This window comes from Candoia aspera, chromosome 1 (genome assembly GCF_035149785.1).
Source record: "Candoia aspera isolate rCanAsp1 chromosome 1, rCanAsp1.hap2, whole genome shotgun sequence".
In the NCBI taxonomy this organism is placed as follows: Eukaryota; Metazoa; Chordata; class Lepidosauria; order Squamata; family Boidae; genus Candoia; species Candoia aspera.
This window is the reverse complement of record NC_086153.1, coordinates 133,865,117-133,889,514: the sequence shown is the minus strand read 5'-3', so window position 1 is coordinate 133,889,514 and position 24,398 is coordinate 133,865,117. Positions and strand designations below refer to the sequence as shown.

The 24,398-nt window shown below is 42.6% G+C and overlaps 1 protein-coding gene across 1 annotated transcript in view; it reads right to left on the bottom strand.

The window, feature by feature from the left end:
• Positions 1-24,398, bottom strand: part of ERICH1 (glutamate rich 1) — an 84,512-nt gene that overhangs the window by 16,735 nt on the left and 43,379 nt on the right. Inside the window, exon 4 of the mRNA XM_063313895.1 lies at positions 1,498-1,863. Coding sequence (XP_063169965.1) covers positions 1,498-1,863 — 366 coding nt within the window. The remainder of the gene's footprint in view (positions 1-1,497; positions 1,864-24,398) is intronic.

The following is a 24,398-nucleotide window of genomic DNA, read 5'->3' as shown; positions in this document are numbered from 1 at the left end:
GCTTATTGATATGTTTTTGAGCATATTGGAGCTGACTTTTCTTGTGCTTTTGGGTCAGTAGTGGTGTACATCTTGGAGTTCTGGCATGGAAACCTTCTGTGTTTAGTATGCGCCTTACTGTGCTCACTGAAACCTCAGTGCCTGTTGCCACCAAGCCTTGCTGCAGGTCTTTTGCAGTCACTCGAGGGTTTCTCTCCACCTGCCTTCTCAGAAATCTGGTTGCAGCCATTGACAGCTTCCTTTTTCTGCCTCGTCATGGTGATGTAACCACTGTTCCTTTAACTTAGAACTTGCGAACTATGCTTCCAGAGGTGTCTCTAGGAACATTCAGTGCCTTTGCTATCTTTTTGTATCCTGTTCCTTGTTTGTGAAGGGCAGTGATCTCTTCTCTTACCTTTCTGGACCATTCTTTTGACTTAGCCATACTGTATTTCTAACATGCAGTCAAATGTGACACTCAACAAACCCCTAGCCACTTCAGGTATTTCATGTGTTCCAGCTCAAGCACACCTGGTGCAACTAACGAAGCCCTTGATTAGTTGCATCAGGTGTGCTTGAGACAACACCTGTTTTGCATACTGTATATGTGCTGTTGTGACGGATTCTATTTGGGGGGGTTGAATAATTTTGAGACTGGAAAAGCTATGATAAGTTGCATTTTCAGTTGACTTTGGGGACACCACTGTGTGACTTCACTGAAGCATTTGTTGTGTTATTTCTATTTTCTCAGAGAAAATTGTTTTGTTTGATTTGTTCATTGCAAACAGCTGAAAGTCTGTACATTTTGACAATCAACCTGATTTGCAATGGGAGTTGAATAATTTCGATTACAACTGTATGTCATTATGAGTTGGGTGACCTTATAAATTTGATAAATAAATGAATAAGTCCTTATTACCAAGGACAGTGGAAAAGCCTTCTTGTTCCTGAGTACAGGAGCTAGGGTTGGGCAAATCTTCAGAGGTGGGGGGGTTGAGCTTCAAAACAGTTTTGAGCAAAACATCCCCTCAAAGCTGCTTTACAAAGCAATGTGGCCCCTTCCTTTCTTAGAGGAAAGCACTGTGGAAGGAGGCTGAAAGAGAAGTCTCCTCCTGCAGTCCTGGCTGAAGTGGTTCTAGGTTGGGTGGCTTTGCCAAACAGGGCAGAAATCCCCACAGTACTGGCTGAACTGACCCATCTGGGAGTCTTCAGTTCACACTTGGGGAAAAGGCTGACAGGACATTCCTCCGCTGGCTCTGGCCCCAACCAGTTCAAGGTGACCTAAAAGGCTTTGTTAAGGCAAATCACCCTTCAGTGGAGAGTATCATGTTGCCTTAAGCTGCAAAGGGAATCTAAGTCACTTTGCACAGGCCCAATAGGAATGTATGTATGTATATCCTTTCTTTCTCAAATTCAGACCATAAACAATAAGTCTTTCTCCCTCCCTGCGTTTGACAGAGAAAAATAATTGGTTTCCCTTACTACAGGTTACTGACATACACGATGAAATATACCTACTGTCAGAAAAATAGATTTCCTGTGTTGCTTGCAAAAAATCCAAAATGTCATCTACTTTATCTGCAACTTCAGTCTCCCTTTCTCTCTTTTCTTCAGGCATATATGTGAAATCAGTACCAACAGGTTTTCTTAGCAAGCCAGCTGCTTTCATCTTTTCTTTTCGCCGCTTCTTTTTCATTTTCCTCTTTTTGTTTTGACTCAAGTTTGGGCTGTCTCTGTGTTGCAGCTGCAAGTCATCTCCAATCAGACTTTCATGCACTCCACATTTTGCTGGACTTCCATGTATATCAGCAGGAGTTTGAAAAACATTCTTCAGCTTCTTCTTCCGGCGCCTCTTTCTTGGGAGTTGTCCTTTATCATTCTCCTCTGTACATTTAAAGAAAACATAATGGGCTGTAAATATAATAGGCGGCATGAAGCAATTCGGCTATCTGAATAAAAACATCCCTTTTCTCCATGATAGTGATGCTTAAGAATCTCTGATAAGTTAGAGAGAGAGAGGGTTCAATTTGGCTATAACTACTTTTATTCTTTATTTAGCATAATACATTCATCGTTATTGAGCAGCATGAGCTCACACACACAAACACACACACAAAGACAAATTGGTACCATAAGGAGCCTAAGTTTTGATGCGGGAGGTAGGCAGCACAGAAAGGGGAGGATGAAGTGATATGAGAGCAGATGCTGGGTGTTACTATTTGGTTTGGTTGGGGATGAGGGCTAAAGGGCTAAAGTGGAAGAACTGGAAGGAAGAAACTATTACAATAACACCAATTTTATGTGTCTTCCTCTTAATTAAACAAACCACAGCTTAGTAGAAGAGTGCATGGTTTGCATGCAAGAAGCTTTAAGGTCAACTTGCAACATCTTGTCATGTTCACTGTTCCAATGTGCACTGTACATCATAACGTTTCACATGCCATGTTACTGACCTTGTGCCAAGCTCTGTATCTATGTTCATTTAATGGAACGTATTTGGGTTATGTGCTCAGCTCAAGGACTTTTCCACCGCAACGTCAAGAGCCGTTAGGAGCACCTGGGATTGTGAGCCTGGGAAGATTCTACGGGGGGAGGGATCTCGTTTGTACCGAGGGGTTTTTAGTTTGCATTTGGCGCACTTTTCTCATTCTCAGCTTTCTTTGTACTTGCATACTATTCCTAAATAAACCAGATTTTATTAAGCTTTTGCTTGTGAGTCTGAGAGTGTTTTAGGATAGGCAACCATTACACATCTCCAGTTAAATAGGAATAAATAGTAAGGAACATGCGAGATCCCTCCGAGGTATCACCAGTCAGAGATTAGATCGACCACTGGTCTTATTTATAAGGCAGCTTGCTATGTTCTCAAATACAAATATTTTTGATGGCATCCCATTTTTGATGCATAGTTTTCTACTTCTTAGTGTCCTCTGGATATTCATTCATTCACTTATTCATTCATTCATTCTCTCCCCCCCCATCAAATTTATATGGCCACCCATCTCACAAAAAGTGACTCTGGGTGGCATACAGCAAAATAGGACTGTAACTCAGAACTCTGGGAAGCTTGATTATTAGTCATAGTGGTTGGCAATTCTAAGAGTCAAAATTCCAATAATTCTGGAGTGGGGCTACCATGCCTGGGCTGCAGAAATCAGTTCCTTAGAACAGTGTTTCTCAACCTTGGCAACTTTAAGATATGTGGACTTCAACTCCCAGAATTCCCGAGTCAGCATGCTGGCTGGGGAATTCTGGGAGTTGAAGTCCACATATCTTGAAGTTGCCGAAGTTGAGAAACACTGTCTTAGAAGATAGAGCAAGGAAGCATACTTATATCCCATGCTCTCTGACACACCCACACCTCTGCAGATACTACATAAGCCTGTTTTCAACGAATGCCAACAGGAATGATAACAATGTTTCCAGTACGCATTTTATTTTGCTGCTCAGTTCACTCAATTGTGAATGTTGCACTGTTTTTATCAGTCAGTGCTAGCTTTGCCTTGATTTTATTATGTACAGTATTACCTTTGTCAGTGTTTAGTGTATCCCATTTCACATTTTTAATCTGTCTCTATACTGCCCAGGAGATGCCCTTCACTGGGAGGTTTACCAGCAGAATTAACGTGCGCATATACCTGCTGAAAAATCAGTGATAAAAACGTACGAAAAAGCTTATGTTTTTGGTTTCTAAATGCTTTATTTTCACTAGCTTGGCTTCTGACACCCAATACTCATCTGGCGCCTTAGCTATAATTCATCCCCAGCCTTTATACTAATAAATTTGCTCTAAAGATGAGAACTGCAATTTCATTGTTGTAACCTCTCTGTTCTTGTGCTTTGTTATCTCTGAAACACTTCCTCTCTTTTCATAATATCAGCATCAGAGTTCCAAGTTCTTCTTTAACTGACAGATGAGTGACTCACTGCAGAGCAGTTCTGATACCTTTTAAGGAGGAGGAGGAGGAATAAAAATGCATTTGCAATTCAATGCTGCTGCAGCACAACAAAGGCTAAAATAATTTGCACCAGGTACCTACATTTAACAGCATTTTACATGTATAACAATTGAAATAAACATATTTCAGAAGAATATGGGCAGATAAGGGAAAGAACAAATGATAAATAAGTTCCAGCACTGCAAGGGCTGGGCATAAAATAGCACAGATGTCAAGCTATCATTGGTTAAGCTTTTTTAAAAAAAATGAAGAGAGAGGTGATGCTTGAGCAAAGAGTCATTATGAGTTTTTTCTATGCTGATGGAAAACCATAATCCTATACATGTTTATCTAGAAGTCCAATTGAAACTCACATTTAACTCACGTAGTTAAATAAACATTGCAACCTTTGTTCAAATTCGGCATCCCTTACGTGAGCACACCAAAAACTACATCTGTGTACATCTATGAAGAATGTATGAATCATTTAGAATTGGTCGTATAAAGCACCTCATGCAAGTGCTCTTTTATGGTAGTCTAGCAATCTCAACAATAAAACTACTTTCTAAACAGGAATATATGAAGGGTTTCTGTAGGAAGCATATCCAACGTAGTATTTATTTACAGCACATATCTCTTCCTTTCTATTATGGAATTCCTAATAATGTACTGTAAGGAGGATTCTCTGGTATTTTCTCATCCAAGTTACGGATTCAAACCAGGCATTAGTTTCAGCAAAATAGTTATATTGTGTGTCCTCTGGTTATGTCCTGCACAGGAGTAAGGTAACAGCTACTCTATTTATAGGTTTGTCCATCTTCATGGGAATATAGCTTTCAAGAGAGTAGAAGTTTAATCTTGAAGAAAACAGTGTACTACAGCTCTAGCTGTTTACCAACATTAGATATTCAATATCTTTAATATATGGTTGCAAAGGAGTGGGCTGCTAAGAAAGACAGTTCTTAGAATAAACAAGGGTTCTTTGTGAGCAACTGTGATGTTATGAATTATAGCTATGCAATTAGGCTTGCTCATAGATCTTCAGCCACTGAAAATAATTAGTCCTGTGCTCACATCTGTGTGATGGCAAAGTTACAGCAAAGAGACAATTGTTTGCAAGTAACCATGAACACAGAAGGTGGCTGCTTAAAGACTATTATCTACAATTCCTCTCACCAAGCTGCTACCCTGAGACATGAATGGCTGACTGTATGTCATTTTGCACATTTTGGAGCGGTGGGGGAGGGGGGAATTGTGCTGAAATACGGAATTCCTGATAATTCTTTTACTGGGATCATTAGCACTGCAAGTGACCTTCAGGAAGCTCTTGGGAATTCAGCTCCAACACCAAGACAGAGGAATTTCAGGTAGAACCTAATATTAGGACAGTTGTGCAGCTGAAAACACACACAATCATATGTATAGTTTTTATTATTATTACATTTCTGTATCACCTATTGCTTGAATATATCACCAGCAACATTCCCCACCAAATGAAACAATTTAAAATAAGAACAAAACTCTGAATATAGCTAAACAATTAAAAATCAGTATTAACTAAAAGCCTGGCCACTGACATCTACTGTTAAAGCCTCCTTCAAGCAACCAAAGACTAAGGAACATATTCTAAATCTCAGAGGTCATTACAGAGAAGGGCTGACCTTGAATTTCTGCTAGGAGAATCAGCAGCTATTGAAGCATTTGATAGCCTGGGCCCAAAGTGTCCAAAGCTTTAAATAACCATCAGTGCTTCTGTATTTTGCCAAGAAACTAAGTGGCAGCCTTTGAATCAACCAGGCTGCCAAATTTTGAGCCGACTGATTTTTTTCTACAACCTCTACACTCAGGGACGCGGTGGCGCTGCGGGTTAAACCGCTGAGCTGTCGATCGGAAGGTCGGCGGTTCGAAACCGCGCGGCGGGGTGAGCTCCCGTTGTTAATCCCAGCTCCTGCTCACCTAGCAGTTCGAAAACATGCAAATGTGAGTAGATCAATAGGTACCACTTCGGCGGGAAGGTAACGGCGTTCCGAGTCGTCATGCTGGCCACATGACCCGGAAGTGTCTATGACAACGCCGGCTCCAAGGCTTAGAAACGGAGATGAGCACCACCCCCTAGAGTCGGATTCGACTGGACTTTACGTCAAGGGAAACCTTTACCTTTATCTACACTCAGACTCATGCACAACAGGTTGCAGTCCGCCAGTAACTTGAAGTCCATCAACTGAGGTTGTTGCCTCAGTTTGAGGTACCAGAGAAAGACCTGGATCCAGAATGCATACCTGTGATTTCTGAAGATGTATAACCCTATCAATAGCAGGAAGGTTTATCACATTTCCAGAATCATGATTCCACACAATCAGCACCACAATCTTGTTTTGAGCTAGCTTCAATTTATTCTCCTTAAGCCAGCTGATAGCCGCCAGAAGTGGTCATCTCAGAAAACTGCACCACTCTTTAAAAAAGTTGTTGTGGCACACTGGATGTAATCAGTACTGTATAGCGATCACACTCTGTACCAAAAATCCTGAAGAACTCCCTCAATAATTTCATGTAGATGTAAAAACTAATGAAGAAAGAATGGAGATCCAGGAGCTGTGTATAAGCTTCCCCAAATACCAGCATCGAAAATCAGTCCAAGAGATCAGAATGGAACAGCTACAAAGCAAATGCCGATCCATTTCTGTGTCTCTGAGACAATACAGAATAATATGGTTGATGGCTGATAAAAACAAGTCACACTCCCTCTGTGTGACAAAAATTCATCAAGCCATCCGAAGCAATTTTAAGCCATAGCCCTCTTCCTAAAAATATGTTGTGAAATATGCCATGTGACATAATACCATCATACTGAGTTTTCCCATTACCTTTTCTCATCCCTGGTAGTGGCAGTTGCTGCTAGAACACACAGCAGGGATGCAGATTTTGGCAGCCACCCATGTTTTCTTTAACTTCTATTTTCACCCTCATTCTGCAGAACTGAAACACAATGTTCAAGATGCCTTCTTTCAAAGAATGTATTTTACATCCTTTCCAGCCTGTCCCAGCTGGTGTTCTGAACATGCCCAACAATCCAACTTTTCATGGACACGGCAAAGATTCCAATGTATGTTTAGGAGGGCTGCATCTTTGAAAAAGCTAACTGTGTCATGCAAGAATGGGCAGTGACCTGCATTATATTCCCCAAATTTACAGCTGCTAGCTTTTCAAACTGAAGGAAAACAATGTGCCATATCCTTATCCAAGTAACACTATACGAAGTAGAAAGAGAGATAGTATTTAAAACAGTATACTTCATAATATTAATTTCATGGAAAGGCAACTTATTATAGTAAAACATAAATATTATAATACCCCAAATGCCCTAATAAAAGCACTGCTGGAGAAAGGAAGGCAGATTCTTGTTCCAGCTGGCTTTTTCCCTCTCTGCCCCACTGGAAGGAAGCTGATGAGTTTTAATATTTCTACTAATTATTTAAATTATTTTTAGTGATTATGTGACATCAAGTTGTTTTCGACACCTAGTGACCACATAGATATTTTAATTACATTTTTTTGTTTTTATTTTTAAACCGTTCTGAAATGATCTGTAAGCAAGTATAATAAATATTATATAAAACAATCTTCCAGATTAGGTTTTACAATCTGAATCAATATTTGTTTCTACTTTTTAATGACTGATAGAAGAATTTGATAGTCCTTGGATTATGACAGCAATTGGGACCAGAATTTCTGTCACTAAGCGATGTGGTCATAAAGTGTGATGTCATGTGACCACATTGCTTAGCAACAGCAATCCCAGCAGTCCTGGTTGCCATCGTAACCCCAGGACCATGCAGGTTGTTAAGCAGGAAGAGGTTGGAATCCCAGGCAAGGGGGGGGGGTACATGGATCCCACAGGGGTGCTGTGGGCAGATGCTACAGAGTGGGGGGGAGTTCACAGGGAGTACTGCGGGCAGCCACTATGGAGCATGGGTGGGTAGGTGGGAGCTGCTATGGAGTGTGGGCAGGCAGTACTATGTAATTTGAGATCCCTGGGATCTCATACCCTGTAGTGGGACTCTTTGGAGAAAAAGCAGAGGGAACAACTTGTGATCTGACCTGCCAGCTTCCCCACTGACTTTGCTTGTGGGAAGTTGGCAGGCAAATGGCCATCACATGACTGCAGCTTGTTGTGACGTAATAGTGAGCTGGGCATCTGAGCACCTGGATTGTGATCATGTGACCACGGGGACACTGCAATGGCCACAACTTTGCAGTCTGGTCGTAAGTCCCCCTCATTCAGCACTGTCATAACTTTGAATGGTCGCTGAACGAGTGGTCATAAATTGAGGACTACCTGTAATGGAATTGCCTTTTGTTTATTTTTAGTTTTCTGAAACTTTAGCATGGAATGGACTGAATGAACATCATATTATTTTTCAAGCTAATCTTCTGTTCCCCTTCTGACTGAGATAGGAGTACCCTAAATGACAAATAATAGGGCTATCTAGAGATCCTTCAAGGAGTAAAAGGTGATTTGGCACAAGTGAGCGTGCATACACTGCATCTGTTGGCATCTTTTGAAATCAAGTGTGTATTTTTCTGGGATCATGCAGCGACCACCATCTAACCCTAGGAAAAGACATAATCATCTGTAGGAAGTTGCTAACAGGTGCAATGTGTATAGCCACGTATACCTCAAATCACTGTTTCCTGCTCAAATCCAGATCTCTGCACAACTGAGATCTCCCTCAAGTGTAACAAGCAACATCTCATTAAGGACAAAGTGTTATTCATGGGGACGGTATCTGTACCACAGCTCAGAGCTGTATCTGCTCATAACTTTGGCACCAGGATGCTTCCACTTTCTATTTCAGATATATTGGAAGGAACTAGCATTCTGTGTCATACAGTGAGCAACAAGATGAATTCAGGAAGCTCACACACATGGAAATAAACCATATTTCATTGCTGCGAATTAAGGTAGCCACTTGTAGCCCAATTCTCCATGACACTGTCTTGACCCTTTTCAAAACTGTCAATTAGTGTCCATCATTCCATTTCATGATAATAAATCCCAGTTTAACTATCTCCAGTCTGCTTCCTCATCATTCCTGGCTTGGGTTTATAGTCTCTGGATTTTTGCCAAGCAAGAAAATGCTGGACAAAACATACAAAGCATTTCCCAGGATGTTTTGCAGCAGTACCAGGATCATAAGAACATTAGAGACCTTGTACTCAGCTGTTAAGAAGGGAACAGTGCAGCCTGCAGAAGTTACATAATTTGTGACACTTAAAAATACTGGTTTGAGATGCAGTAATGATTCTTGGGAGCATGAGACCATTTTAGACAACCATACATCCTTAATAATTTATCTCCCCCTTTATTTTTTGCAATTCTGTCTTCCTTAATCTGGCACACCAAGGGTAGAGGTAGCATTTGGTTTATGAATGGGACATCCAAGGAGCCTCAAACATTAATTCTTTTCCCCATTTTTTTTAATGCAGTATATTAGACTTGATGGAGTAACTGTATTAATATGGATGTCACAGCATCTTCTATCCCTTCAACTGAATTTTTAAAAGTGGGTTTCTCTCCAAATATAATCTTAAACTGTTATTTTATCCAATGAACTACTGTGGAAGTAGTTTCCAAGAAGTGTTTTTGAGAGAGAAAGCCCATCCCACTGTGATTCATCAACTTGAAGTGACCTGTCTCTTAAAAGTTGTAATGCTTGTATCTGTTATTATTATTATTAGATTTATATCCCACATTTCATCCAGGACCTCAAGACAACATACTCTTTCCTTTATTATTGATTTTATAATGGGAAGCTACTGCTGTATTGACCTTGCCTGCTGTGAACCCTGGCTCCAATCACAGCTGTTTTCTTGCAAAGGTAGAGTAAAACATCTGCAATCCTAGAACCTTTTTCCTTTTAGCAGAATGTTTCCTTTAATGCATCATTTCATACATGGATAGTCTGAGAATGGCATGCTTTGAATCTTGAGATACCTTTTGGCAAAGAGCACCTTGGGCCAAATCAGATGTTGTGTCCTGTGCTATTCAGTATGGGCTTTGTGAAAATTTAACATTGGTTAAAGAGTTTAGGAAGGGAGGAAAGGAAAAAGAGAGTACCACATTTCTGATTTATTTTTATTTTACTTCAGGAGGGGGCTTAAAAGGAGAAAATGGAAGGAATGGCTTTGAATATGTGTAATTGAATGATGACTATCTTGATGCATTAAGACAGCAGAGTAGAATGTTTTTTCAAGCAATTATATCCATCAGTTCTTTCAGATTATAGTAGTGGATTAGAGAATCACTGGCCAGCAACATGATTGCCAAAGTCCATTATTTTGAAGGAATAAAGCTTTTGCTTTCAGTATCTAATAGAAAACCATGGATGGTACAAAGATATTTTCAATACAAAGGAAAATAGAAAGAAAAACCAGACAGTGTTTTCAGAAATATTCACTAATCTAGGTCCAAAATTATCCCTACTCCATATATTCATTTTAATATTCCATGTATTTTCTTTTACACCAAAGCCTAAACCTGGTGAACAAGAATTTATGACTGCCTTATAACAGCCTGCAAAATTATTATGTAGAGTAGCTTTTATTTTGTTTTGATCAACAATATTGATGGTGCTTAAAGGTTTGAGAAATTGCCTTAATTTGACATCCATCTATTTATCAGTTAGCAGAATTAAGCATTTAAGCTGCAGCTTTTGGGATAGATGTTACATACCAGCCAGGTAGCAACATAAACATAATCAAACATCTGAATGTTAGTTGCACTATGGTTTACAACATTGAAGACATTTCCATTTTGCCCAATGAATCTAAAACCCTTACAATATATAAGAGTGTACTGTTATTTATTGTACAGAGTTTTAATTATTTTGATAATAGTAGCAAGACTGAATACTTCATGGCTATCCAAAGGATAATATAGATGCAAATATCAGGGTAAACTCTCCTAGTTGATCAGAAACTTCTAAAATCCAGAGTTGGATTTTATAGGGGAATCAATGAAAAAGCAAAATTAAAGAGGGAGAACTTCTCCCTGCCCCCTTTCCCAGATGTAGAACTCTTATGTATCTGAGACCTGGCTTAGTATTTTGTGATAATTCAGTTAGGCCCATTAAAGTATTGTCCAACTATCAGTAATCAAACAAGTTGATAATTGAGATGTTATCCTTCAGCAAACTATAAATACAGGTGGTTCAAAATTCTATGTCACTTCTGATACAAAATCACTGACATATAATGCAGACTGTCTAAATTACAGTATATCTGCACAGTAATGCTTTTTGCAATTCTTTGAAAGGACTAGATGAACACTCTTAAAAGATTCCCACTTCAGCAATGGAAAAGAAGGAGTAAGGAATGTATGTATGTATGTATGTATGTATGTATTCATTTCCTTACAACAGCATCCCTACCCTCCAGGGAAAGTGTCACTAGAAAGAAACGTCAGGGTTTCATTATGTTTTGTGCACAGCATCTCTCTAACTTAATTTTCAGTGAAGCTGAAATGTTCTGAATGGTCGTAGGGTTACAAATTGCATTACTGATGTACTATACTATTTGTTGTGGATGATTGCCAGACTATTAATCTGAAAGCCTTCAAAGATTTGCCCACTTCACTTCATTCTGTTGTGTTTCAGCCTCACCCTTATAATGTGAGTGACACAGGTGATTGGGGCCACATTCATTCAAATGGCACTTAAAAAATTTCAGAGAAGCCATTATCAACAGAGATTTAAATTTTACACCAAGAACTCTAAACAACCAGCCAATAAGTAATCAAAATACTTACAGTATACAAAGATTTAGCCTGGAGAATGATATTCTAAAATTCCATCTTTTTTGTTTAATTGTAACTGAAGACATCAACTAATGTTAACTTGCCTGGTTATATTTATTGCCATTTATCAATATTGCTTCAAAGCAAGCTTCAAGATTTATGCAGAGCGCCCACATTAACTGGTTCCATATTAATTTTAAATGGAAAGGACAATTGTGGCTGTCCAAAAAAGTGTCCGTGCAAAACGCCCTTCCAATGGAGACATTCAGGGAGCTCCAAATTTGTGACTGAATTCTTGGATGTATAAGAATTTGTGTAGCCTACTCTTGCCTTCATAAGGAGGCATTATAAATAAACCAATCCCATTATCACCATGGCTTTAGGATAATATTTATTTCATAAAAGGAACCTAATGCAAACATTGCAGCCTACAATATCCTCAAAAACATTAAAATACCAGTTTGGTCATTGATTCTTTGGTGGCAAAGGTGAATGAGTGCTTTCGTTCAGATAAGACCCCCCCAAAAAAGTCTGCACAACCTTCGGTTTCATATTTTCAACAGCACACTAAAGGGCCAAATTGGCATTGTTGGTGTCAGCATTTGCAGATCCCAAACAACCCCCAGAGACCAGTGATGACAGTGGGATGTTCTACTGGCCAGCTGATAAAGCCTGCAGGGGAAGCACTGAATAAAAGTGGCAGGCAGTTAAGTTTATCTGAAGTTCTCCTTCTGAATGTTAGTTCAGTGAGCACCCTGCACTTGATAGGTTCAGTCCTTTGTCATTCAAACCTCACTGGCTGTTATGACCCCAGAGATGGCATAGCTGGGAGGCACAAACTCCACTAATATTTTGTAGCAGCTCTTTTGTGCTGTACCAGAATGAGTTTCTTGCAAGCACCTGGATTTATGCTGTCCTTGGTGGAGTAGCTTTAGTATAATTCATTTGTTTTTATAAACAAAATAACCAGCATTAGGCAAGCATGGTATCTAGTGTGATCAATTCAATTTGGATCTGGGTAGGTGGAATTAGGGTAAAAGCTTTAACGTGTTTCATTTCTTCAGATATCCAGAAATGAGGAATCTGAACAAATAGGGATGATAGATTTGAGCTACTGAGTTTTGAATTTAAGTAAAGAATACATGATGAATTCAGATGAGATTGTTTAGGTAAATAGTATTAGAATTTTTTTTCTCTTTTACTCTATATGTAATAAAGAAGGAGCAGGATTTTAATGCAAAATCTAAAACTGTTGACACTGAACATACTTATTAGTCTCTACTGGACATTTGTTTAACTGTGATAGAAACATTTTAATGCCAGTACACAACATACAAAAACAACTCTGGAGAAAAAGCATAACACAGTTGCATAAAATAACCCAGGCATAATATGGACTATTCTGTAAATGGCAACTGGCATCATGTTTTTGAACATTTCCTGATCATCAAAATATTAAATATATGACCCAGCTACTTGAAATCAAACTTTTCCTTTAAAAAAATCAAGTTCTCAGAGTTGCTGAAGCTTTTCCTTAAAATTCCTGAAGACCGCTATATTGCATTTTGGTATTAGACAGCATTACCATCTACAGTTGAAAGAAACGTCCTACCAGCTTCAACTGAGTTTTCATACTGTATTACTAGGTCACACAGACAATTGCCTTGTGCAAAGCTGTCAGTCTAAATCAGTGCATTCTGCTGACCGCCAATCTGATCCACGTCACCCTTGAGAAAATACTCCATTCATAACACAAGACAGGTTAATATCAGTGTTAAGTATGTGACTGTTACATGCAAGAGGAACAGCTTGAATCAACAGGGCAGTGTGAGACTGCCCTTGATTAACCCTGCCCTCTGTAGGAACAACATTGAAGATGAACGCCATCTTGCGGCTGTGGAAAATAGATACACTTACAATCCACCTATTTTTAATATATTAGAAAGAAATGGAAGTTATTAATATTCCATGCTTGCTGCAGAAAAGGGATATATGTAGCATTGTGTAGGTGACTTGCATTCTCTTTTGCCTATGTGCTCAGGATTATGGAAAGAAATTGAAATAAGAATGCATTTTGTCTTGTCAGGAAGCAAAACCGAAATAAGAGTGGTTCAATGCAAATTAAATGATGTCATTAAAACTATACGACTGAGTCTTTAAGTCTTCATATACTAAAATGTTATAGCAATGTAAGAAAAGAAACCAATCACTTTGATGAATCTGGGATCATGCTGGTCCAGCTCAGAAGTGGGCAACATTTTGGTGGCTGGAGGCCACACTTCTCTTTTTTGGGGACAAGAGAGGGCTGCAATGAGAAGGATCATGGATGGGGACTAGATGTTTTGTTCTCTTAATTTTTTAGAGGAATTTAAAAAAGAGTATGTTAAGATTATTTTAGGTTTCACATTACAGTTTTTATATGTGTCCATGTTAAAATGGTGGTAAATTATCCTTTTTGTTTTGGTTTTGCACTTGTGCTTGGAGAAAATCTGAGGGTTGAAAACAATGGGATTTTTTGGGTACCAGGTGGTCATAGGCCATTCCTGGAAGAAAATTACTATAAAGGGCATTTTCATACAAGTTTAAATTGCACAGGTTTATAGTAGAATTTAACAAGAACCATTTCAAATAATTTTGGGCAGAGCTCTGTCTAAATAGTATTTCCATAGAGCTGCTACAGTAAAATATAACTGCTTAGAAGCTTGCTGTGTAGATGTCCCAGAGACATCAAACCACATCATGATCGGAAGTGACTATTCCCTGAAATAAGCAAAAATAATAATAATAATAACAATATAAATCAGCTTTTTGCTAAACCATCCATTGGATTATAGTTTTTCTGATTATCACACCAATAAGGAGCAAAAACTTATCCATACCTTGTTTCTCCTTGATTTATTGAGTAATGTTTGACCATCCGAAGACAAATTGTGAAAAAGTAACAAACGGAGTGAAATTCCTAGAGTTGAAAATGTTAGTCCATGATAAGATGCCATCAACCTTACTATGAAAAAGAGACATCGTCCATCACATCAGAGGTCATGTAAGAGGTAGGGGACCATATATACATCCATGTACTCTTCAAGGAATCAGGGACAGAGGCTTGTAATCCTCTTCCTGATCAGTAATCTAAATTGGGATGGTTTTCTTTTCCTTACTTGACATTATATAGAGCAGCTTTTCTCAACCTTTTGACCCTGGAGGAACCCTTCAAATGTTTTTCAGGCCTCGGGGAACCCCTGCACATTCAGGCTCAAATATAGGCCACAAGTTAAAAATTATATTTGTTTCATGTGTTGGCCTATATATATGCATTAACAGTGTTCTTAAACTAAAAATAAAGAATGAAACTTACCTCTTTAACGTGAAGTTGCCCGAATTTGAAATAATTTTTTAAATAAATTGTGATCTCCCAGGGAACCCCTAGTGACCTCTTGCGGAACCCTACTGTTCCACAGAAACCTGGTTGAGAAACCCTGATATAGAAAGAAGGATAAAAAATAATGCTTGTTTGATTAAGTCCAGTCTATTTCACCTGGAATATACCATCCATTCTCTTCCTATGTTTTCAGGTGGATATCTGAAAATGCAAAGTAGAGAATGAGCACTGTGCTTGCTGGCCTTTTCCATCTTTATTCAGCTACTGAGCAGAAACTTTATCAAACAAAGACTTTAGTGAACATCAAGATCACTGACTCTTCCCACTGCTAATTTTCTTATCATCCTAAAATGGTTCTTATAAATTATATTTTCAATCTGATTGTTCATTATTATAGCTATTGTTTTCAAAACACAAGCATGCAAGCAGAACATACTGTGTGAAACACAGGGGCACAGAGATACAAAGATTTCAAATGAATAAATAAAAGCCAGTGTGTTGTAGCAGTTAAAATGCTGAAATCAGTCTGGAGAGACCAAGATCCAAGTTCCCGCTCAGCCATCGAAGCACCCTGGGTGACTGAGGACTGGTCACTCTCTTTCAACCCAACCCACTTCACAGAATTGTTGTGGAGATAAAAGAAAGATTCTCAAAGAAAGCTGCCTTGAGCTTCTGGGGGAAAGACAGCAAATAAAAGCTAACAAGCAAACCAACCAAATTTACAGCTCAGAGTAAAGAGCTGTGCTCCAGAACAACATTGCTTGAAGTAGTCTAATCTTCACTATGAAATATTAAATAATGCTGACAAATGTTGCGTAATATATTGCTAACAGATATATTTTACTAAGCATTTACATGGGCATTTTTTATAACTTTTAGCATACACACATATCCACACATATACAAAATATAAAAAGGCTTAACGTTCTAAAAAAACTACAATTATTTAAACCCATCCTAGTGATTTTAAGTAGTACAACAATGTGGTTACATCTCATTTCATAAAGCCTTAGGGATGCAAGTTGCTGCTCTTCAGATTTTTGGATCAATAGTCTCATAATGTTCAGCCATTGGACTGCTAGCTGAAACTCACACATCTTGGGATGCCCCCCAAGCCCCAGTGGTAGACAGGCATTTAGGAAAGCTTTTGCCAGCTCGGTGTTTTGGTTAATCCATAAAGGTTTTGTTGGACTCTTAGGTCTGGTTTATTCGTCATGCTAAACTATAATTTGTTTGCCAATGTTTGACAGCATGAGGTATCACCTCTCCCCTACCTCCATGTTGGTTGGTTTGACAAATGGTTAACATTCCTATGAATTCTATTTATTCATTTAAAACACATGAGATACTTATTTTTCAGTTCCTTTAGCAAAGCTGAACTGAGGGTTATTTTTAAAAAAACAAAAAACAATACTTCTCAGTTCTCTAGAATGATTATAGGCCAGAGCTGTACAACCATTTGGTTTTCCTTCCCTCTTCCAAAGCTGAAGTAATGGTCTTTTTTGTGACATATTGATTTTATCTGTCTCCTGTCTCTCTTCAAGGAACTGAAGACGGAAAGTAGTACTGTTTTTGTTATCTCCCAACAACCCATGTGAAGTAGATTAGGCTGCCAGTGGATGCGAGCAGCTCAGATTCCCAATGTGTTGAATGGGGATTTGAGGCCAGTACGACTCTTGAGTCTGGCCCTCTAGAGTTAATTCACTGGATTCTGAGGAGTTTGTTTGTCTGAAATTGGCTGCAAATAACCAAGGTGAAGTAAAGGTCATTTAAATTTAGCATTTGCAAAAATGTAGAATACACAAACATTAAATACACAAACATTAAATTAGCAAGATAATAGTGCTTAAATCTTAATGCCTAAGATGTATGGTATCCAACTGTTTACTAATGACCGTATTTGGTAAGTAATTCTCAGTTTCTGACCTCTATTTATTAAATGCTCCCTTAACAATGGCTAGGGACGCGGTGGTGCTGCGGGTTAAACCGCTGAGCTGCCGATCGGAAGGTCGGCGGTTCGAAACCGCGCGGCGGAGTGAGCTCCCGTTGCTCGTCCCAGCTCCTGCACACCAAGCAGTTCGAAAACATGCAAATGTGAGTAGATTAATTGGTACCGCTTCGGCGGGAAGGTAACGGCGTTCCGTGAGTCATGCTGGCCACATGACCCGGAAGTGTCTATGACAACGCCGGCTCCAAGGCTTTGAAACGGAGATGAGCACCGCCCCCTAGAGTCGGACACGACTGGACTTTACGTCAAGGGAAACCTTTACCTTTACCTTTACCTAACAATGGCTATGCGTGTAGTTTTATTATTACAGGAAACTGTTGTAGTATCGGCTGAGGCAGTTGCAGAAAATCCCAGGGTGTTGCAGAAAATCCCAGGGTGTTAGCAGCAAACAGTAATGCACATAGATAGCAAGCAAAGTATTGGCTAAGATATAACTTCCTTGTATCATTATCCCTCCCTATGATGTCACTTCCTTGCCTGTTCAATAAAAGGGAGGTGCGCAATTGTTCTGGGCTCTCTCCCGCCTAAACGAACCGTTGTGCCAGTGTCATTCTTCCCGTGAGGAGCCCGCCCGGTCGGACCAGGCCGGTTGCGCCATCACCTGTTGGCAACACATCCCGCAGAGGACCCGCAACGCCACAACTGGTGACCCCGACGTGATCAATTCCAAATACACGGCGTGACCCCTGTCTAGGGGTGCGCTGCCTTCACTCTCATACTACGCACCTGGCACAGGCTCGCGCATCGTAAGTATGGGCTCCGCACTCTCTCAAGTTCAACGCAAACATAGGGATGAACTTCTCTCATTAGTGAAGAAGGCGAATTGTTTACAAAAGGTTAACGGCACAACTGTATACCCCGTGTCAAAGAAAAATCTGACCCTCTTTTTACAATATCTCGATAAGCATTGTCCAGCTTATCCGGCAGAGGGGACTTTTAAACGTTCCACATGGGAACGTATGGGAGTTTGGCTTCATAAATCGCCTAGAGCTCCACCCGACTTCCTTTGTGTGTGGCGTGCCCTTATGGCAGCCCTCACGACTATATACCCCGACCCTTCCACCCTGCCCCTATTAGACCACGGGACCTCATTGCCACCGCCCGACTCCTTGTCTTCGGCTGAAGCCTCAAAGGCAGTCACCCCCAACCCTCCACCCCCTTATGACCCTTCGGCCTCAAGCCCCTCCACTCTTTATCCGTCGCTACCGCCAGAGCCGGCGACAACACCCACTGCTCCTACCCCAACCCCGTGTCCGCCTCTAGATCGCCACCCCCCCCCTGGTGTAGAACACCCCCCAGGAGGGCACATCTTACAAGCCTTGCAGGCCGCTCACTTGGCGGGCGAACTCGACCCCGATGAGTTCGAGACGTGTGCCGCTTTTCCTGTCACTTGGGGGCCTGCCGGGCAGCCGGCCCATTCCCCCTTGAATTGGAAGCAGATTAAGGATCTTAAAGAAGCGGTCCGGAATTATGGTCTTCAGTCCAGATATTCTTCCGGCCTCCTTATGTCAATGTCTTCCCACAACCGAGAGCTTTGTTTGGGGGATTGGCAGATGCTTTTTAACATGATTTTGACCCCTGCCCAGTATGTTCTATGGGAGTCGGAATATGGCAAACAGGTCATTATTCACGTCAACGCTGGCCTGCCCCCCTATGTTACCGTTGACGACCTTAAAGGGACTGGTAACCGGTCCACGATAGCCCAACAGCTTATGTCTGCCAGGGCCTCTTTCCCGCTCATAAAGGAGTGTGTCATGGCGGCACTGCGGAAAGTGGATGACGTGCAGTCACGGCCCGTTCAGACCTTTTCCAAAATCATCCAGGCCCCGACAGAAGATTACTCCTCCTTTGTCTCTCGTCTGCAAACAGCTCTCGAGAGGCAAATTGACAACGTGGAGGCCCGCCATGAGCTGCTTTTAAAGTTGGCTTACGAAAATGCCAACTCCGATTGCCAAAAGGTCTTGCAGCCTATCGCTACCAAACCGGGCGTGACCCTGGCCGAATTTTTGCAGGCTTGCAGAATTGTTGGAACTACCGACCACAAAATGGCCGCCCTCGCCTCCGCCATTACCACCACCCTGCACCCGCCTTCATTTCCGGCCGCTAACGCGGCGGAAACGTATCCGGTGGCCCGCCCTCCAGGAAATTGTTTCAACTGTGGCAAACCTGGCCACTTCAAGGCGCAATGCAGAGCGCCAGGAGGGGGAGCCAACACACAAGCCCCTAGACAGCCTCTCAAGCCGAAAACAGTTTGCCCGCGGTGCAGGAAGGGCTTTCATTGGGCGAGCCAATGCCGCGCAGCCCCCCCTTCGCCGAGTCAGCCGGAAAACTATTAAAGGGGCGTTCAACCAGCCCCGCCTCCAAGGTTGACCCACTAGAGGGCGCTGTGGTCCCATCCTCCGTAGAGATGGTTGCTAACGATACCGTCACTTATTCCTTGCCCGCTCATGTCTATCACCTTTTTATTTCGCCCCGCTCGCCTCTCACATTGCCTCCGGGCCTACCAGTCCTCATATTCCCCAACTTGGACCTTGTATCTCAAGGAGTACTTGCCGCGCCGTTTTTGCGCAGCTCTGACTCCTTTTCTGATTTGGCTTTAGCAATTATGATAAATTCCCCGATAACTATCACTCAAGGCGAAGCAGTAGCCACTATGCTAGTACTTGATCGCCCCACAGATTGTCTGGCTTTAGAGCAAAATCTGAGACCCACCCGACCTACGGCGACCTTTCAGCTCAACGGCCGCTCTTTTTCTGGTCTTTTAGATACTGGAGCGGATGTTTCGGTTGTTTGCTCGGCTGAATGGCCCGCTGACTGGCCTACCGACCCCGCCCCGGCAGTTCGAGGGGTAGGCGGCACCCAGACTGCCCTTATTAGCACTAACTGGATTGCGGTCACTTCTCCTTCTACCACTGCCACTGCCTTCACCAAACCCGTTGTGTTGCCACTACACACCAACTTATGGGGAAGGGACTTGATGTCCCAATTTCAGGCTAGACTCATTCTAAAATAGTCTCCCCGTCATGCCTGCCCCCTTTGTGCTCCGCTTGGACCTATTATCTCAGGCGCCCGTTTGGGTAGACCAATGGCCCCTGACTGCCGACAAACTGCAGGCCCTTAAGCAAATGGTCCAAGAACAACTGGATAAAGGCCACATAGAGCCTTCTACAAGCCCCTATAACACCCCCGTGTTTTTATTAAAAAAGAAGTCGGGGAGTTGGAGATTGCTGCACGACTTACGAGCCATTAACGCCATCATCAAACCTATGGGAGCGCTTCAATGCGGCCTCCCTAACCCGAATTTAATCCCCCACTCTTATGATATGATGATCATCGATTTGAAAGACTGTTTCTTCTCTATTCCATTGCACCCTAAGGATACCCACATATTTGCCTTTACTGTACCAGCCCTTAACTATTCCCGCCCCACTTCTCGCTTTCAATGGAAAGTCTTGCCGCAAGGGATGTTAAACAGCCCCACCATGTGTCAACACTTTGTGTCTCAGGTATTACAGCCTTACAGGGATGCTTATCCCGCTTTTTTAGTCTATCATTATATGGATGATATCCTGGTCGCCGCACCGGGACCAAAGGGCACTGTTTTTAAGACCTTGCCTCACCTACAACACATATTACGCCAAGGGGGCCTATTCATTGCCCCAGATAAGATTCAAATTGCCCCCCCCTTTAATTATTTGGGGCATAAGGTCCTTGCGTCACATGCCACTCCGTGGCTGCCGGACATTCAATTACCTGCCACCCCAACCTTATTACAATTGCAACAATATTTGGGATCCATCAATTGGATACGACCCTACTTAGGCCTCTCTACCAGCCAACTCTCCCCACTTTTTGCAGCGTTAACAGGAGGCAAACACCCAGCAGATGTTGTTCCATTGCAATCTACCCAATTGGAAGTTGTTAAATTGATTAATCAGGCCCTGCTTACCAAATGGGTAGACCGCATCGAGGACAACGTCCCGTTTTCTTTATTATTAATCAACACCCTCACATTACCAACTGCAGCTTTGGTTCAAGTGACCTCGTCTCTGTTGATCCTTGAATGGATCCACCTTTCGCACACGCCACGGGCGACCTTGACACCCAAGTCCTCTCAGTTTGCCTTTCTTATTCATAAAGGCCGTCAAAGGTCAAAAGCCTTGGCGGGCGTGGAACCCTCCGCGCTTTATGTGCCATGTTCGCTTGCAACGTGGGAGCTTTTATTCGCCTCCAGTGAGCAACTTCAATTTGCTCTTGTTGACTGGCCTGGCATTGTCTCTTGCCATCCCCCCCCTGACCCACGTCTCCAACTATTGAAGACCACGCCTTTTGTGTGGCGCTCGCCTTTTTCTTCATTACCCCTTTTGGATGCTGTTACGGTTTTCGCCGATGGCGGCAAGACCTATGGCGCGTGCGCCTGGCGGCAGGACGGCCGTTGGCACACCCAACTCACACCCCCTCAACCCTCTGCCCAACGTGCAGAGCTTTATGCCTCTCTACTTGTTTTCCAAGAATTTTCTGACCAGCCCTTTAACCTCATATTGGACAGTCTTTATGTCTCTCAAATTCTTTCTCACCTTTATGAGGCTTATTTGTCCCCCTCTATTGAACCCACCCTCATGTCCTTATTTTTGTCATTGCAACACTTTATCTCCGCCCGCATCCACCCTTTTCATGCTTCCCACATTAGAAGCCACCAGCCCTTTCCTGGGCCTATCCAGGAGGGCAATGATGTTGCTGATGCTGCGGCTGCGGCTGCATCCTCCCTTTTTTGCCTTTCCCTGACCACGGTTACACCATGGGAAAGTCACTCGTATTTCCATCAGAACAAGAAAGCCCTTATTAAACAATTTCAGATCTCTCCAGGAGAAGCGACGGCCATTGTCCAACAATGTCCAGCCTGTAGCAAACAAGCACATTCAATTCCCATGGGGGTCAACCCTCGTGGAACTGAATGTTGCCAACTCTGGCAGATGGATATAACCCAATATGCTTCCTTTTCCCCTTGGAAGTATTTGCATGTTTCCATCGACACATTTTCAGGGTTCATCATGGCCACCCCCCAGAGAGGTGAGGCCGCTAAACATGTGATCAATCACTCTATTCGGACTTTTGCGACGCTGGGATGCCCAAAGCAATTAAAAACAGACAATGGGCCCGCCTATACGGGCGGTGCTTTTGCTGCCTTTTGTCAAAAATGGGGAATCACTCATAAACTTGGTATTCCATACAACAGTCAAGGCCAAGCCATAGTGGAAAGAGCAAATCAGACCTTGAAACATGCTCTTGATAGATATATTGACAACAAGGGGAAAGGACCCCCCAGCCTCCCAGCGGTGCAAGATATTCTCAATCTCTGTCTCTATACTATCAATTTTCTCAACCTAACCGGACAGCCAGCGGCCTCTGCCGCTTCTCGTCACTTTGCATCGCAACCCACTGCTGACCGCCAACGACCATCTGTCTATTATCGACAGCTTCCTGACCTGACGTGGAGAGGTCCGGTGCAACTCATCACTTGGGGCAGAGGTTACGCTGCTGTTCAACTTCCAGACCGTGTTCTCTGGGTCCCTGGACGTCACATTCGACCGTACTTGGTGAAGTCCGCCCCTCAACCACTTCCAACCCCCGACCTTGCCTCTGAGGTTAACACAGGTAACCTCGCCTTTCAAGATGCTCAAGAGGAGTGATAGCCTTGTGTTTGGCCTTGTGTTTCTTTCCCTTCCTTTGTCCGCCTTGGCGCGACCCCCCGCTCATGAGGCCCACCGACCTGTCAACTATACATGGACTGTGCGAGACTTCCAGGGTGTGTCCCTATTCAGTATTTCAAATCGAACTCTTTGGCCGTGGTTCCCTGTTCTTCATTTTGATTTTGCGGAAATGGGCTCTGGTTCCACTGCCTTTATAGATAAAAGCTCCTGTACCCCATCGCCAAAAGAGGTGTCTCAAGTACCTCTTTATTTTTGCCCTGAGCAGCCTGCAACGCCAGCCCGGTCCAACCAGTGCGGAGGCGCAGGCCATTATTTTTGTCGACAGTGGTCCTGCGTTTCCACCGGTGACATATATTGGGACCCCCCAACAAAACGGGACTATATAGCGATAACGCGAAGCCATGGTAGACCCACCATGTCTTGCTGGAATTGGCACTGTTGTGGTCAACGAAAAAATCCAATGAACATTACCTTCACGTCCATTGGTCAAGCGGTTCCTCAAGCAACATGGCTTGCTGGCATGCGATGGGGCGGCAGAAGATGGAACGGCGATGGTGATCCCGGACAGATCTTTTCAATTCAACTTTCTATCACTCCTAGGTTTTCGCGACCCATTGGCTCAAACAAAGCCTCTCCTTCCAACCCCCTTATTGTTCCGGATGATCCCCGACGAAACACCCTTTATAAACTTCTCGATGCCTCTTACCACATGCTTAACACCTCCCGACCTAGTCTCACTAATTCATGCTGGCTTTGTCTCACTGCTACCCCTCCCTTTTATGAGGCCTCCGGATCTTCAGAAGAGATCACCACTAGTACTCAGGACACTGGCTGTCGCTGGGGCAACACCTCCCAAACGATTGCTGGCCTGTCGGGCCGCGGGTGCTGTCTCGGCCTCATACCTGCCAACCTCACTCAATATTGCTCCAACTCCTCACGCTGCGATATGTATACATGCTTCTCACCCCGCTTCGAAAACTTCAAACCTGTCTGTGGTTGGGCCTCGCCCTGGCAATCCGCCCAGTCAACTGCCAATTTTTCCTCTGCGTTTGCTAACCAATTCTTTATACCAGGCAATGACTCTATGTGGGCATGTTCATTCGGCTTGTCGGCGTGTGTATTTGCACCAAAATTCGTGACTGACAATCATTATTGTATACAGGTTTATCTCTTACCCAAGATTTCATATCATACTGACTCTAACATGCTTTCCTTTTTTGCCTCACCTAATCCTACTGTTAAGCGTGAGGTAGTCACCACATTAACACTGTCTGTCCTGATTGGGTTTGGGGGTGGCTGGGGCAGCCACAGGCATCGCCGGTATTGTGGCTGGTCAACAAAGCTACCAATCTCTTCGTCTCAGCATAGATGAAGACCTGGAGAAGATCGAGACCTCCATCCTGCATTTACAGACATCCCTCACCTCCCTCTCGGAAGTGGTGCTCCAGAACCGTCGCGGCTTGGACTTGTTATTTTTAAAGAATGGAGGGTTATGTGTGGCCCTTCAGGAAGAATGTTGTTTTTATGCTGACCATTCTAGGGTAGTCCTAGATTCTATGAAGGAGCTCAAAAAAAGGCTCACTGATAG